Source organism: Oryzias latipes, chromosome 14 (genome assembly GCF_002234675.1).
Source record: "Oryzias latipes chromosome 14, ASM223467v1".
NCBI classification, from domain to species: Eukaryota; Metazoa; Chordata; class Actinopteri; order Beloniformes; family Adrianichthyidae; genus Oryzias; species Oryzias latipes.
Genome location: NC_019872.2, coordinates 4,627,326 through 4,642,509, shown reverse-complemented (window position 1 = coordinate 4,642,509; position 15,184 = coordinate 4,627,326). Strand labels below are relative to the sequence as shown.

The following is a 15,184-nucleotide window of genomic DNA, read 5'->3' as shown; positions in this document are numbered from 1 at the left end:
TGTGCATCAAGTGAACATGCAGCTGTAACCCTTGTTAAATGTTTCATGCAATCTGTACGAACACCACTTTTTTGTCCTCGATTTTTAGAAATTGTCTCCAAGTTGCTGCATCTGTTGGATGAAAAGCAGAACATTTTGAGGATTTAAACTGCTGACTCAGCTTTAAATGATGCCATTCAGAGTGAAACCTACAATAGTCTGTACTGTAAAGTAATTTAAGCTCAGCAAGGAGTTTCAATCAGCAGCTAAGCTGAGGACTACTGCAGCTTTATTTGTTCAGGTTTGCTGTTAGGAGCCTTTTGGACTACTTCTACAATGTTGTTTGGTGCAAATACAACCATAGAATGCAACCAAGTGCAAAGCATCAAATAGGTTAACCTTTGTTTTTTAAAACTTTTGTTTTATTTATTTCTTAAGTTTTTTATTTGCCTGAAGTGTTCAAATATTTAAATACTTTTACTGAAAAACTTTTTCTATTTTTCTTTTTGATCTAAAATGGATTTTAGTATTTAAATTTGTTGAATTCAATGTAAAAGTATGTTTTTTCTTTTGTTGAAATGCATTCTATAATATATCCCCCAATGCTCGCATGAAAAAAAAACAGAAACAAGAGACTCAGCTTAAATTTTCCTACTGGACTTAAAACATGGAAAAGGCTATTGTTCATTCGTTTTAGAGGAATATAGTCAATTTCATGTATGCTGCTTCTGTTTGCACTTTTTGGGATAGGAAGGAAAAAGCCTTCTGCAAAAAAAAAAAAAAAAACCTCCAAACCTCCCACAGATGTTTGGGGGGCTTTTATTGCTTTAGGCACCTCATTTTGCGTGCACCATGTCAACAAATATTTCCTTTCACTCAAGCTTTTACTGTTACTTTATTTTTTACAAGAAAATGACCCAAACATGTCTGAGTTTGAAACTTGAATGAGGGACCAAAATTTCTAAAAAAAATCAAAATTAGTCATACTAAAAATCCTGCTCAAGAGATCAGGGACATTTGCCACAGAAGGGTTTACCACAACAAAGTGTTTTTTTTTTACCTCCAAGTCAAGCAGGTCTCACTGTTTACAAAAAAATCTTGTTTTATAAGGGAAGAGCTGATTGGGTTCAAGTTAAAGCCTTGTTGAGCGCCCACAATAGAGGAAAAATAATAGTTTTCCTGAAGCACATGTGAGGCGGAAAAACCTGGTGAACAAACGTCGCCTTTCTGCTGAGCTCAGGCTCTTGCTCTTCCCTGGCTTGCTTCCCGGGTTTTTCTGCCCCGTCGTTTTTCTTTTCCACTGGGTCATTAATTGGGCTTTCAGGTAATTTTCACAGTACAGATGCAAATGAAGCCTTAAAACAGCATCAACAGGAACAGATCCTTGTTAAACATTATTTCATTTGCACAGAAGATGGAAGAACCTGGGGTTCAGCTGTTGACCTTTTAGTTCAATTTATTTTTTTGTAACTGGCTCCTAACTCAAAGAGTGAACAATAGCAACACTTTTGTTTAATTTGATGTGGAACTAAACAAAAATAAAAGCCAAAGACATTCTGGATTAGGACTGCCTATTGTTTTGCACTTTACATATTTCAGCAAGTAAAAATACAGTTCATATGGCACACTTTTATGAACGTGGTAAATGGCGTATACTTGTATAGCGCTTTTGTACCTACAAGGACAAAGTGCTTTTACAGTCACAGACCCAGTCACACTCACATTCACACACTGGTGGCCTCAACTTATTTCTGCTTTCCTTGAAAACCGACTCTGATAAAAGCTGTGTTTTTGGTGTTTTTTACACGTTCTTGTGGCATTTTCCTGATGATGGACGACAAGTATGAAGAAAATTAAGCTTAAAATTGGATTTATTAGTATTTCTTTGTTGAAATTGATGTGAATCAGGAGCAGAAGCAAAAAATGCAGTTTAAAAAATAGCATATTTGTTACATAGAAAATACTATGGGCTGGCTACAAGCTTCCTGCTCCGCTCCATCCTGATGTATGCACTTGCAGACAAATAGATCCATATGTGTCTTTGTTTTCCTTGTCTGAGCTGGCATCTGTGTCTAAACTGTATGGCTGGATAGCTCCAATATGCTCTTAAAAAATAGATCAAAAGATGACCGCAGTGGGTCTTTAAAAAGTGTTTAACACTTACAACGGTAGGGTCATTCATATTTGTAACCATGCTTATGAGCAAGTGCTTAATGCATTTAAGAAACTTTAACACTGTTGAAATCCTGCTCAAGTAGTGAGATTTCTTGAGTCCCCATTTCTAGGCTTCGCAAGGCTCAGAGCAATCTAATCAGAGGTCTGAAAGGTGTGAATGAATCTTTTCTTTTCTCCAGATACGGATGACTTGCAGTCACGTGAAAGACATTCAGAAAATGCACAAACATTTTTGTGTCTAGATGCCACATAATCGACTCAAATCATGGAACTAGCACCATATTTTTGTAGAATCTTGTTACATCTCATATTGTTTATGAGATGTTCAGGAATGGTATTTTGATCTGTCTTTTTCTGTGCAAATATGATGATTTTGTTATTTATAAAGTGAGTTTTATTTGTCCGTAGAAAGAAATTGTGAAGAAATGTCTTCAGGTCAAGCTTATTAAAATAGTTTTTGTTAGAGGCCATCTGTGTACTGCATGTACTTCATATTAGAGTTCAGTTATATGACTTATAATAAGTCTAAAATTAACTATTGCTTCTAGCTAGCAATTAAAATGTAGTCTTCAAATGGCTTCACATTTTGGTGACAGCTGGTTCTTACAGAGGCTATCGCAGCTTTTGTCACTAGCCTCCAGCTTTAAGTCATTCTTGTGCAGTTCTTGGAGGAAATCTCAGCTTCTCACGCACGCACACACACGCACACACACGCACACACACACACATATAACATTTTTCCAACATTTGGACATGTATATTTATGCACTTTAGCCTGTTACAAAGAAGATATTACACATATGGAATATATATATATATATATATATAATATCCTCTTTTTTATATCCTCTACCAGAGGCCTGGGAGCTTGAGGGTCCTGCAGTATCTTAGCTGTTCCTAGCACTGCACTTTTCTGGACTGAGAGGTCTGAGGTCTTTCCAGGTATCTGTTGTAGCCACTCCTCCAGCTTGGGGGTTACTGCCCCGAGTGCTCCAATTACCACAGGCACCACTGTCACCTTCACTTTCCAGGCTTTCTCCAGTTCTTCTCCAAGTCCCTGGTATTTCTCCAGTTTCTCGTCTTCCTTCTTCCTGATGTTCCCATCGCTTGGCACTGCCACATCCACCACAACGGCTTTCCTCTGTTCTTTATCCACCACTACAATGTCTGGTTGGTTCGCCATTACCATCCTATCAGTCTGGATCTGGAAGTCCCACAGGATCTTTGCCCTCTCATTCTCTACCACCTTCAGAGGTGTTTCCCATTTTGACCTTGGGGTTTCCAGTTCATATTGTGCACACATGTTCCTGTATATTATTCCAGCTACTTGATTGTGGCGCTCCATGTATGCTTTCCCTGCCAGCATCTTACACCCTGCAGTTATGTGCTGGATTGTTTCAGGCGCCTCTTTACACAGCCTACACCTTGGGTCTTGTCTGGTGTGGTAGATCTGAGCCTCTATTGCTCTGGTGCTCAGGGCTTGTTCCTGAGCTGCCTGGATGAGCGCTTCGGTGCTGTCCTGTAGGCCAGCCCTTTCTAGCCATTGGTAGGACTTCTTGATATCAGCCACTTCAGTTATGGTCCGGTGGTACATCCCATGCAGGGGTTTGTCCTACCATGAGGATCTGTCCTCAAGCACTATATCCTCTGCTCTCCATTGCCTGAGATAGGCCTTGAGCTTGATGTAATCATGCATCTTGGATGATATATATTGTTACGGCTGTGGCCGTATTTGATTTTGATTTTTTTGTTTGTCCATTATGTATTATTTCTGTTTCAGAGTGGGACTTTGTGTTTTTGTCCATCTTTGTGTCTGCTAGTTTGTGATTATTTGCAGGTGTGGTTCGTGAAGGTGTGGCCTCCAATTGGACAAGCTGGTGGAGGCAGCCTTTCAAAACCACCACATGGACCTCCACACCATGAGAAGGGAGCTTGGCTGCAACAAGTCTCCAATGCAGCTGCCCTCTTCTCCACTTTGTTTTTGTCTTCTCCACTTGTTTTAGTTTGTGTTGCACTTTGTTTCGTAGTATGTAGTTTTGTGCCCACTCTGTTTAGTCTTTTGGTTTATAGTTATGTTAAGTGAAGCTGTAGGGGTGAACTGCCATTTTCTTTATTACATGTTTTCTCCTGTTTTTGTTAGTCCAGGGAGGTTAGTGTTTTGTCATTGATTTCCCTTTTCTTTCATTTGCAGGTAAGATGACATGTTTCAGTTAGGTGAGGTTTTGTTTGTTATTTTGGCCTCGGTTCACCCTGAAGCCTTTTTGCTTCACTTTTAGTTCATGTTGATTGTTTGTCAATTTGTAAATAAATGTGTTTATATTTTGTATGGAGAATTAAAATTAATTAAAAATTAATTTAAATTTGGTAGCCGAAAACATTACTTTTTTTATGTTATGCCGCCTTAATGCCCCTAGACACAGAAGGGGGCGTAACAATATATATATATATATATATATATATATATATATATATATATATATATATATATATATATATATATATCCCTTGTGCTATCTTAAATGACCCCACCCTTACATTGACGTGTTCTCCCTACCATGACAAAGGTGGATAAAGGTGGAAAGATTTCATGTAATCCATGGACACCAGTGAGGTTCACAAATCATTGAAGAAAAAAGGTTCAGAGCACTGTCTAGTGGGTCTAGATGACCCAACTCCAAATGTTAAAGTGCCTAGGATAGCACAAGGGTTACATATATATATGAAACAGGATTTTTCTATCTGTGTGTTTATAATTAGAAATTCTTTTAGTCGAACAATAACCTATGGTGTTCTTTACAGCAAGCAACAACTAATGTGCTGTAAATCAACCATCTACCTGTAACTTAATTACAGTTGAAACAATCATGGCTGAAAGTTCATTTCAAGGTTTTCTTTTGAGCCTCATTGCCACCTGAGTGGAAATTCAGTTGCAGCTGTCACTGCACATATGGACTTGGTGGTGTGAAGCTCAGTCCGATAACGGATGGTTTTCTTTGTGTTTCTGATGTGTGAAGAACTGAAGCAGCCATGGACAGGATGGTAAATGTCAGCAAGATCAGATTCTCTATCCTCACTGATGTTTGGTTCAGTAGAGGCTTTTGTTCTCCGTCAACCCATTCTGTCCTTCTGACAGTGATGGAGAGTGTATTGACAGCACCTCGCTGTATCAGTGTTGGAAGTAATAGTCATAGATTGTTGAAACCTGTTTATCTGAGGAAGACAATAGATTTCATTAACTTCTGCAGCGGTGAAAGCCAGGACATCAGCTGACTGTGATTGTTAAGAGCAGGTGGGGGAATGGATGTTATATATTCCACCACAGAAGATTATTACTTTTTTAAAAATTCCAGTGGGTCCAATACTTTTGTTTATATCGCAACTTAAATGTCAAAACAATTGTTTTTTCCATTTTATTCTTCTGAGCTTATGGAAAGTGCTTCATTCAAAGGCATGTCTTCCTTCTAAGTAATTTTGAAGCTTTACATTTATTTTAACAGACAAAGCCCACTGTGGAAATATTGTTAAATGATTTCAACAGAAAACTTGTCTAAATAAAATTAAAAACAGCGAGTGTTCCTCTGGTTAACACTAAGTCCAGGTGATTGTCAGTATTTTACCCAGCCCTCATGGCAAACTGGTTTACTGCAGCCTCACATTGGAAGTCTTGTAAGAAGTCAAGATTGAAATGGAAAAAATGGATTCATATCCTCAATAAAATAACTCAATTTAGTTGTTTTCATGCTTTAGTTTTATCCAAACACATGTATTACCAAACTCTTGGTAAAGGACTGATATTCTATGGATGGCCAGTTAGGCAGTGAGTGTGTGTGTGTGTGTGTGTGTGTGTTCATGAGTAACTGTAAAGCACTGGGGCTTAAAACAAAAAAGAAACATGTTAGAATACGCCATTTACCATTTTGATGTGTGATCTTTGGACTTTCTAAGTGGGCTGCTGTTTGAAATTCACACAAGAGAGTGTAGATCCAAGCTTGATCAGGAAAACTTAATGATAGTTTATAACAGTTATTAGTGCTTGTTTTGAGAAAAGTGTTGTTATTTTCCCTGTTTTTTTGTGTTTGTTTTTGGTGAGGAAAATCCTAAAATAATATTTCACAACTTTAACCCTTGTGCTGTCCTATGGGGTCAAGATGACCATTGACATGTTCTCTCTGCCATGATAAAGGTGAAGAGAATTTCATGTAATCCATGGACACCAGTGAAGATAAATCATTGAAGAAAAAAGGTTCAGAGCACTGTCTAGTGGGTCTAGATGACCCGACTCCCAATGTTAACGTGCCTAGGATAGCACAAGGGTTAAATGTTTAAATTTGAGCTCATGTTTTACTACTTAGTGCTTTTTCGGAAAACTTTAGTGTTGGAGTCAGTTACATTAATAAATGTTATGTAGTTTGTGGAAATTCAAACTTTCCAGTCCAGAATGTCCTTGAGAGGACTTGCAATTTGGTTACACAGTGTTTCCTCATTTATCACAGTAAATAACCTGTGATTGGTGAAACTTAAAGAGTAGTCATCTTCATTATTTTCAATTATTATAGATTTTTTAAGGCTCTAAAACAGAGGTGGGCACTGAGGGCCGCATTCCTGCATGTTTTCCAGCATACCCTGCTCTGGCATGTTCTAATTGGCTGGACACACCTGAACCAGGTAATCAGCCATGAGTAGGGCAAGACTATCTGGAAATCATGCAGACACACCGGCCCTCGAGGCCTGGAATTGCCCACCCCTGCTCTAAAATGTCGACACACTGGACAATTAACAATTGTTTTCAGACAAAATGAAAATGTTCAAACATATTAAAATATCAAAGTTCAAACCTTTGTAGAAAAATAGGTCCAGTATATTGGAATGAAACCAAAGATCTGATTGCGCTAAGAGATTTATGTCAACCTGGCAAACTGAATGCATTCTGTAGAGGAGACATGGCAGAGAGATTTATTAACAAGGTCTACAGCCAATCAGGAAGCAGAGAACAATGTGTTCTGTAACCCTTGTGCTTTCCTAGGCACTTTACCATTGGGAGTTGGGTCATCTAGACCCACTAGACAGTGCTCTGAACCTTTTTTCTTCAATTATTTGTGATCTTCACTGGTGTCCATGGATTACATGAAATCTTTCCACATTTATCCACCTTTGTCATGGTAGGGAGAACACGTCAATGTGAGGGTGGGGTCATCTAAGATAGCAAAATGGTTAAAAAAAAAAAAAAAACTTGCAAAATTGGACAAAAAAACCCCCCGCAATACTCCAAATGTTGAACCATGGTATAACGAGGGACCACTGTACAGGTAGTGTCTTTTTTGCAATAGGAAATGTGCGATATTCTTGTTCTGTATTGGGCTACAAGACCAGAATTTGAGGACATTTCTAATATTTCAGATTTGGCTTACCTGATAGTAATGAAAAAAGCATTTTACTGGCGCCATATACACTGACAAAAAGTGACTCATTTTCAAAATGATTTTTACAATATATTTTATTCCTTTTTTTCTTACAAAACAATTCCTTCATAAACCAGAACACACAAAAATGCATAAAGAAAACTGTACAGTCACTTCTGTCATGTCTGAACATGTTCTAAACATGTACAGTGTTATCTACAACAGTGGTTCCTATCAAGGGCGCTATCACACTGAGCGTTTCAGCTCTGCAGCTCCTTACTTCAGGAATAAAGGAGAGCTACAGGAGTGGTCATGTGACACTGAGGATAGATCCACACAAATAACATGAGCTAGCCAATTATATTAGCAAGCACAAGTGCAGTGTCTTTGCTCTTGCTCTCCTTGGCTCTAGTAGCAATGTCCTACTTCTGAATCAACAGGTACAACGATGACAGGGGCTGGAAAGTGACTTTTTCACAAGCAGGTGGTAAAACTGACTGTGAGATCACTGATCATCAGTGGTAGACGGGTTGAAGATCTGCCGTTACATGCATGTCTCAGAGCCGCTTAGCAAAGTGAACTTGTTTAAAGAAAGAATTGAGCAATATTTGATGTTAAAGTCACTTTAGAAAGTCTCTTTTTTTCCCTTTTATTTTTTAGAAAACTAGATGATCTTTTCAAATTTTACTCCAGATTCGATATGCATTTGTTCTCAGTGCAACAGTGGTCTAAGAAATACCAACAATGCTGTTTCATCAACTGTGATTTTTAATTATTTTCTTTTAAGAAAGAAAAGTCTTTGTGGTTGGGTTTAGCAGCAAACACCAAAGTTACAAGAACACCAAATCTGCTTCAATCCTCCATTTTTCTAACACAGCTTGGCTTCTGCTCTACACATATAATCCAGGTGGACTGCTACAGGCACAATCACGCTGCAAGAGGGGCACTTACTATTTTCTTAGGTTACTGTTTATAAGGGGAGCCTGTAGCACCAGTGTTCACCAAACTAAAGATGCTACAGCAGGACTTTAACTTGAAATGGCTTCAATGTGTCTTCCAATAAACATGAAAACAGGTCACCAACTGCACAATCTAAAAGGCTGCGGGAATTTGTACACGTTATTTGTCTTTCTAAAGCACTGCTGGCAGGGACTGAGGCAGGAACATTTTCAATAAAACTTGATTTATTTCATCTGCCTGTAGCAAATCACTTATTCCAAATTTTCACTGCCGTCTAATTTATCTTTGATATAATCACGTAATATATGGCTGAATTGTAATGATTGATTTATAGGTTTCCCGGAAACTGTGCTAAAATAATTAGCAATGTTAACATGAGTATAAAAATGATCGCGGAACTGTTAGTGAGCAGCAAAAATTAGAAAACAGATTAATATTTGCCAACTTAAAATTTAGGGTTTAAGATTTGACAAATTATTAAACCAAAGAATTTACCACTTGATGATCCATTACTCTATTATTTAGGGTAACTTAATTCCTGCTGGTTAACATAACACAACTAAATTGTTAGCAGTCTACCTGTAATGTTTTTCTTCTTCAAAATGTGTCCTTTGATTAAAACAAATTTGGAAGGAAAACATGTTTCCAAAAATGTAAATTTAATTAACGTTTTTTTTTAATTCTACAGACTTAAAGAACATACAATTTTTTTTGTTTTAATTAAATTTAAACATTAAAAATCTTTAGCTGGCAATGATATCACTTGACTTGGATTGGACTTTTTTTTTAATGAATTGCTCTGTATGGACTAAATATCTTGATAGTTTATAAAAAGAGAACTAACTTCTTGCTTGATCTGTCGTTTTATCTGACAAATTATCATTTTTTTCTCTGCTGTTCTTGGATACTTTTTTTATCACACAGCTTTGACAAACAGTCAGTGGTCATCTTGTTTCAATGCATCCGCTAGCCAATACATGTAAGAGTTTTAGATATTTACATTTTTTTTTACTTCTTTGTATGTAATTGATATGACACTGTGCCTGGACGTCTTAAGGAGCAGTCTTATTCATAACCAAGTGGGGCAGTTGTCAGTTTAGTTTAGGCTCAATCAACCCATGTGAAGTTCCTTCATAAAATGCAAATGAATTCGTTGCAGTGGTCATTATGAGGTCATTAACTAAATTAATTCCTTTTGACCATTTTGTTGATGGCCACTCTTCTCAGGATTACATTTAATTAGGCAGATTTGACATCTGCAAAGTAATGCAAATGAGTAATGTGACACTGGCTTCAGCCATTTCCTATCTGGGGTGGTGTTGTTGTCATGATTCCATTCTTTTAAAATGAAGGTTTTCAGTCAAGATGTCAGCTTCTGAAAAAATCTTGCTGCTCCTGATAGAAAGCAAAAATGGAAAGATTAAACCTTTGCCAGAAACCTCATTTTATACTTCAAAGTCAGTGAGTCATTATTCAAACTAAGTATTTACGTGTTGATCAGCACCGCTGTCAAGAGGCAGAAATACTTGGAGACAAATAGTCCCTGTCATTATGAAACTGCAGAGAAAGCTGCAATGTTGTCTTGTTTGGTAATGGCTCATCATTATGATTAACACAAGTGAAACAACACAGTTACACTAAAGATGATGCAATTTACCCACAGGCCTAAAGTATGTGCTGTTAGAGTCGAGTTGCTGGTGTTTGTTCAGTTGCCGTCTGCGCAAATGTTTTTCCTTTCAAAAGTGGCTATACAGGTTTACAACAGCAATATTTTACACAGATGAAAACTTGGCTGAGCCGCCTTCCAATCTTCTTCCCAAATACGTTTTCATCCTGACTCAGCTGTAATACAAATCTCCATCTGATAAGTATAATGGCTAAAAATTCAAGTCTACTTGGCTTGAATTTTAGCTTTAATGGTCAATTCTGTTTGAGGATGCACAAATGCTCACAGCCCTTTAGATGGTGGAGTTGATGCTGCTTTTGCACAGCCTTGGCATATGGGTCAGTGTAAACCAGAGTCATTACCCTGAGGGAATCTGCTAAGTGGTATAAGTGGCATTTTCAGGCTTCACAGCACAGAGTTGAGCTGGAGGTTTCGAGTAAAAGTGAGAGACAGCAAGGGACAGATTACACCGTTACAAGAGACCAGAGGATGTACTTTTCATTTCCCCCACGACCAAAACACCCATTGTCGACAGCTAATGTACCAATTGGGCTCTTTGGATAGATAACGAAAATAGTGGGAATTACACATGTGCATAAAGCCAACCTCTGCTGGTATGAGAAGAATGAAAGCTTTCAGAGGGAAAGTACAGTACAATACCATGAACAAAGTGAGTAAACAGGTGGTGTTTGTAGCTTTTTAAAAGACTGAACACGTATACACTAAAGGCAGACAGGACAAACAGCTTGTGGTGATTATATGCAGCACTGGTGAAAACGACAAACATTGTTGATATAAAGAAAAACTGGAAAGCTTTTGATTCTAAAAAAAGTGAGCATTGTGCATAGTTCATAGTTCCTTAATAACACGTCTCCAGAAACCTATTTGCTGTGATAACATGGACGGAAGTGCAATAATGTACAATTCTGTTTAGTTAAGTGCACATAGATCACTGTTGCACTGAACGGCATTAATACTTTCTCCCAATAGAAACATCACAACATATTCTCTTAGTCTTATTTCAATTGCTCTATTTTTAGGTGAACTTTTATAACAGGAAACCCAGCCATGTTTACCCTCCTGCTCAGTCCCATGGCTGAGTCCACAACTTCTTTTCAGATAAATCTTATTAGGTTATTGGGCCTGATTTCCTCCGCTTGTTCTTTTTTCATTTCTTGCACTAATACTACATCTCCTGCTTTTCTTTATTGTCTTTTTAACTCATACATCTCCGACCCAAACCACTGTGTTTCCTCTTTTGATGTCTGACACCTCGCAGTGTGGCGTTCTCTGCTTTCCGTTAAGGACAAACAGAGACTCAACAGATGGCGTCACCAGGTACTGTCCAAACAACCCACTGGAAACCACCACTCTGTTTGGGCCCGCCCAGGGCCAAGCCTTGGGGGCCAATGGCTCTTTGAGACTCTGGAGAACCTCGGTTCGGCCCAAAGAAAGATCAGCAAAGAGCAAGTCCGTGCCTGACCTTGATGTGGCCACAATCTCATGCTGGTTAGACTCCGTGAAGGATCGCTGGAAAACTAGATCAGAAACATTTAAAGACTTGTCAATTTCCTTGTTAAGATTCAACTCCCCCTGGAAGGAGACTGTCTGTACTATGAGCTTTGAGCTTTGTGGGTCAGGTGTCACAATGTAACGGCCATCTGGTGACACATAGGCCTGGCCTGTCACATTGAGGTTAGGGCCAATCACAGCGTCTGTCACGCTGTCGATGAGGAGTTGGGGTGGGGCATGCAGATGACTCTTGCTCTGACACTGGACAAAGTAGAAACCGCTCAGGTGTGTATAGGCCATGCTGGCTGGTATGCAGCTGTAGTTCTTCAGGCTTATGCTCTTGACACGGTGAAAGGTTTCCAGATCAATCTTGTGGATCGCAGGTTCATTTCTGAGGAAGACAAAGGCAAACCTGCACCGACAAAGTTCAGAAGAGAGGTTAATTGCCTTTTGAGATTTTTAGGATGTGATTAACACACATGGTGATTCTCATTAGAATTTTCATTTGCTCTTTTTGCCAAAGACAGTTTTGAGATTCCTGGTGCATTTAAGGTCAGAGTTGGTAAAACGTGGGCTGCTTTACCTCACATGAGTGATGATGAGGTTAGTTGGAGGGATGAAAAAGTCATTCACCCTCTGGAAAGTTGTCCGAATTGTATGATGAACTTCTCCCACACTGGCTTGAGGAATTACCTGGTAATAAAGACAGTCAAACTTATTTAACAGACATACTAAGACATGAGGAAAAGGCCTATTACAAACTTTTGTCATTATTTTCTGAAAACATAAAGATTTTGTTACTAGACGGAACAATAAAACCACTGATTATGCAGCATTTCTGGATGTAGAAGTTAAAGGTGTTTAATAGTAAGTGAAAGATGAATTTAGTGCATCATTGCCAAGAAAAATGTGCCACATGAACAAATTAAGAAACGGTCAAAGAATGTAAACAATATTTATGAGTAAACAATATTTATGAGTCCCAAAGCTCAAGTCCATATCAGACATAATTACTTAAATAAATCATATAAAGTTTAAATTAATTTATAAATCACAAAGAATCTCTTTTTTAATCCAAAATATTAAGTCATTTGTTTGCATTCTTCAAAGATAAAACTTTAAAATTATAAATACTAACAAATGTGGTCAATGTTTTTAATGTTTTGGTCAAAAATATATACATATATCTTGTATCAATACTCATTTTTTTAGACTAATTTATGTCAGTTATATTTTTATCTTTTCCTTTTTTAAATTCATTTACTTTTACTTCAAACTCTCTCCTCTGTTCTGACAGAACTTCCTTGGTTCTTTTTAAAATGGTATTTTTCTACTTTAGAACAAGCGTTCGCACATTCTTGTGTGTCTTTGTTTATAGGGGTCTTTTTCTTGCACTTCAAGATGCAATACTGTGTGTGAAAATCACTGTAAAATGAAAGTAGATTTTTTTTGACACATTTCTGCTTTGCTCACAACTTTGATAATTATCGCTTAATCAAATCCTCTACTAAATATTTCACTACATATATCCTAGTATTTACATTACTCTAAGCCTTTATTACACTGAGTTCTTAGATTTCAGCCTCTTATTCTGAAATATTGACACGTATCTTATGGATAAAAAAAAGGAAACTTAGAAAATCAGCAGATGTTAGCAGTCCTGTTCTGACTTTGAACCCAGCATGCATACATAGCTGCAAGTCCCAGGCTAATTAGCTGTCACCTTGGCAAAGATGACACAAGGAGTGCAGAGAAATGATATGCAACATATAGTAAGAAGTTCAAAGAATCATAACTAACTTAACCTTGTTTTATAATTTATTACATATTTGCCTTACGACTTTAATTTATTAAGGGTACAAGTACATTATTAAAAAGTATTTCATAATCTTATCTCAGACTTCCAGCTGGCATGAGAGTGTTAGTGAGAGTGTTAGTCGTCCAAAAAAAGATGGAGCAAGCTCTTTAAGGATCCTATCTAATGAATAAGGTTTGAGTATTCAGAGACAGATTAACAAATCTTTATACTGGTCAAGTGTTTGTGCAGTAAAGCTTCTTGCTTTCCTTGTCTTTGAAACGTTCCCTCTTTAAATAGCTAAGCATGTGTGGCTGGAAATATGTAGAGAAAACTTCAGGGAAGTGCGAAGAGCAAAGAAAATAACTAGTTGTCAGTGTTCAAAAGCAGTTACTTTTTCAGTGCACAGTGGGGAGTCAGGCTCCTTCATCCTTTAGGAGCTCAAAAAAAATGCAAGAAAGCAAAAATGGCAGTTTTTAGACCTACTTTTAACAAAACTGCTGAAATACTAGAAGGTGGTACTAGTTGAATCATCTTTCTTAGACTTCTCATCTCAACTCACAATCCTGTTTCAGATTTCAAAACCCAGTGATGGAATTTAATTAGGTTCAAGGCATAAACTCTCATGGAGCTGCTGTGGTCTGCAGGCCTGCAGGTGCTTCCCTCTTAATGTCACAGACTCGCCTTTGTTGTCACTCATCTTTGATTTTTTATCCTTTCACAGCACAGAGGACCTGTTGAGTAATTCTGTTTCTGCCTCAATGGATGACCTAATGCCTGAGAGGGACTTGGTTCTGAACATGTAGTTTTTTCTATTATGTGACAATTAAACGGTGTATTGGTTGAAAAACAGATATTCAGTCAGAGGAGGGTATAGAAAATTACACTCAAGAGTTACTTCAAAATTCTGAGTGGAAAGTACTCATCTAATTCATTTGTTTAAAAAGTAAATAACTACACAAGTACAGAGTAATTGTTTTACCACTTAAAAACAAACTAAAGTTAATTAATTCTTAAATGCTACAACTGTTTCTACGGAGCTCCTAAAGGGCCATAGTAGAAAAAAAACGAAAAAAAAACAGGTTAGTAACGGTTGCACACCCGATAGATTTTAGTTTTAACTTCTTTTTTTATGTAAAATTTATTTATCTATTTATGTTTACTTCAATATTTTTTCTTCAATGGCCCTTCAGGGGCTCCGTAGTTTTCTGAAGACAAAAATGCAAAAAAATAAAAAAATAAACTCTGGGCAGTAGTACAAATATTTATGAATTTGTTTTCCTATTTACATTACAAGAATTCTACTGAATGCAGCATAAGGGAACCAAAATTTCATATGAAATTGTGTATAAAAAAACTAAAACTGATCATATTTTACCCATTCCCTTTGGTAGGAAGGCATCTGATGTTTTGCTTAAACTGTACAAATGTTACAAAAAATAAACCAAAAAGCAGCAGTTTTTATGATAAATTTGATTCCATTTCTTAAAAACTTTTATAAAAATAATACGGAGTGAAGTTGGTATGGCCCACTTATAATCACATTTATTTCTATTTTCCCTCCAGTGTTACTACATTCAAACAGCTCTACTATTTCTTTTACTCAAATTACTCATCTTGACCAAAAAGTGTATCCTAAGTTTGCAAAGAAGCGAGAAATAGCAAACTTTGTAAATGTTTACCTGCTGATTTATGGAT

The 15,184-nt window shown here is 37.3% G+C and overlaps 1 protein-coding gene across 1 annotated transcript in view; it reads right to left on the bottom strand.

Moving 5' to 3' along the window:
• Positions 1 to 7,630: 7,630 nt before the first annotated feature.
• fstl4 (follistatin like 4) overlaps positions 7,631 to 15,184 on the bottom strand; it is a 192,377-nt gene continuing 184,823 nt past the window's right edge. Inside the window, exons 15-16 of the mRNA XM_011483178.3 lie at positions 12,275 to 12,384; positions 7,631 to 12,103 (exon numbers count right to left, since the gene is read on the bottom strand). Of these exons, the coding sequence (XP_011481480.1) occupies positions 11,401 to 12,103; positions 12,275 to 12,384 (813 nt within the window). The 3' untranslated portion in view covers positions 7,631 to 11,400. The remainder of the gene's footprint in view (positions 12,104 to 12,274; positions 12,385 to 15,184) is intronic.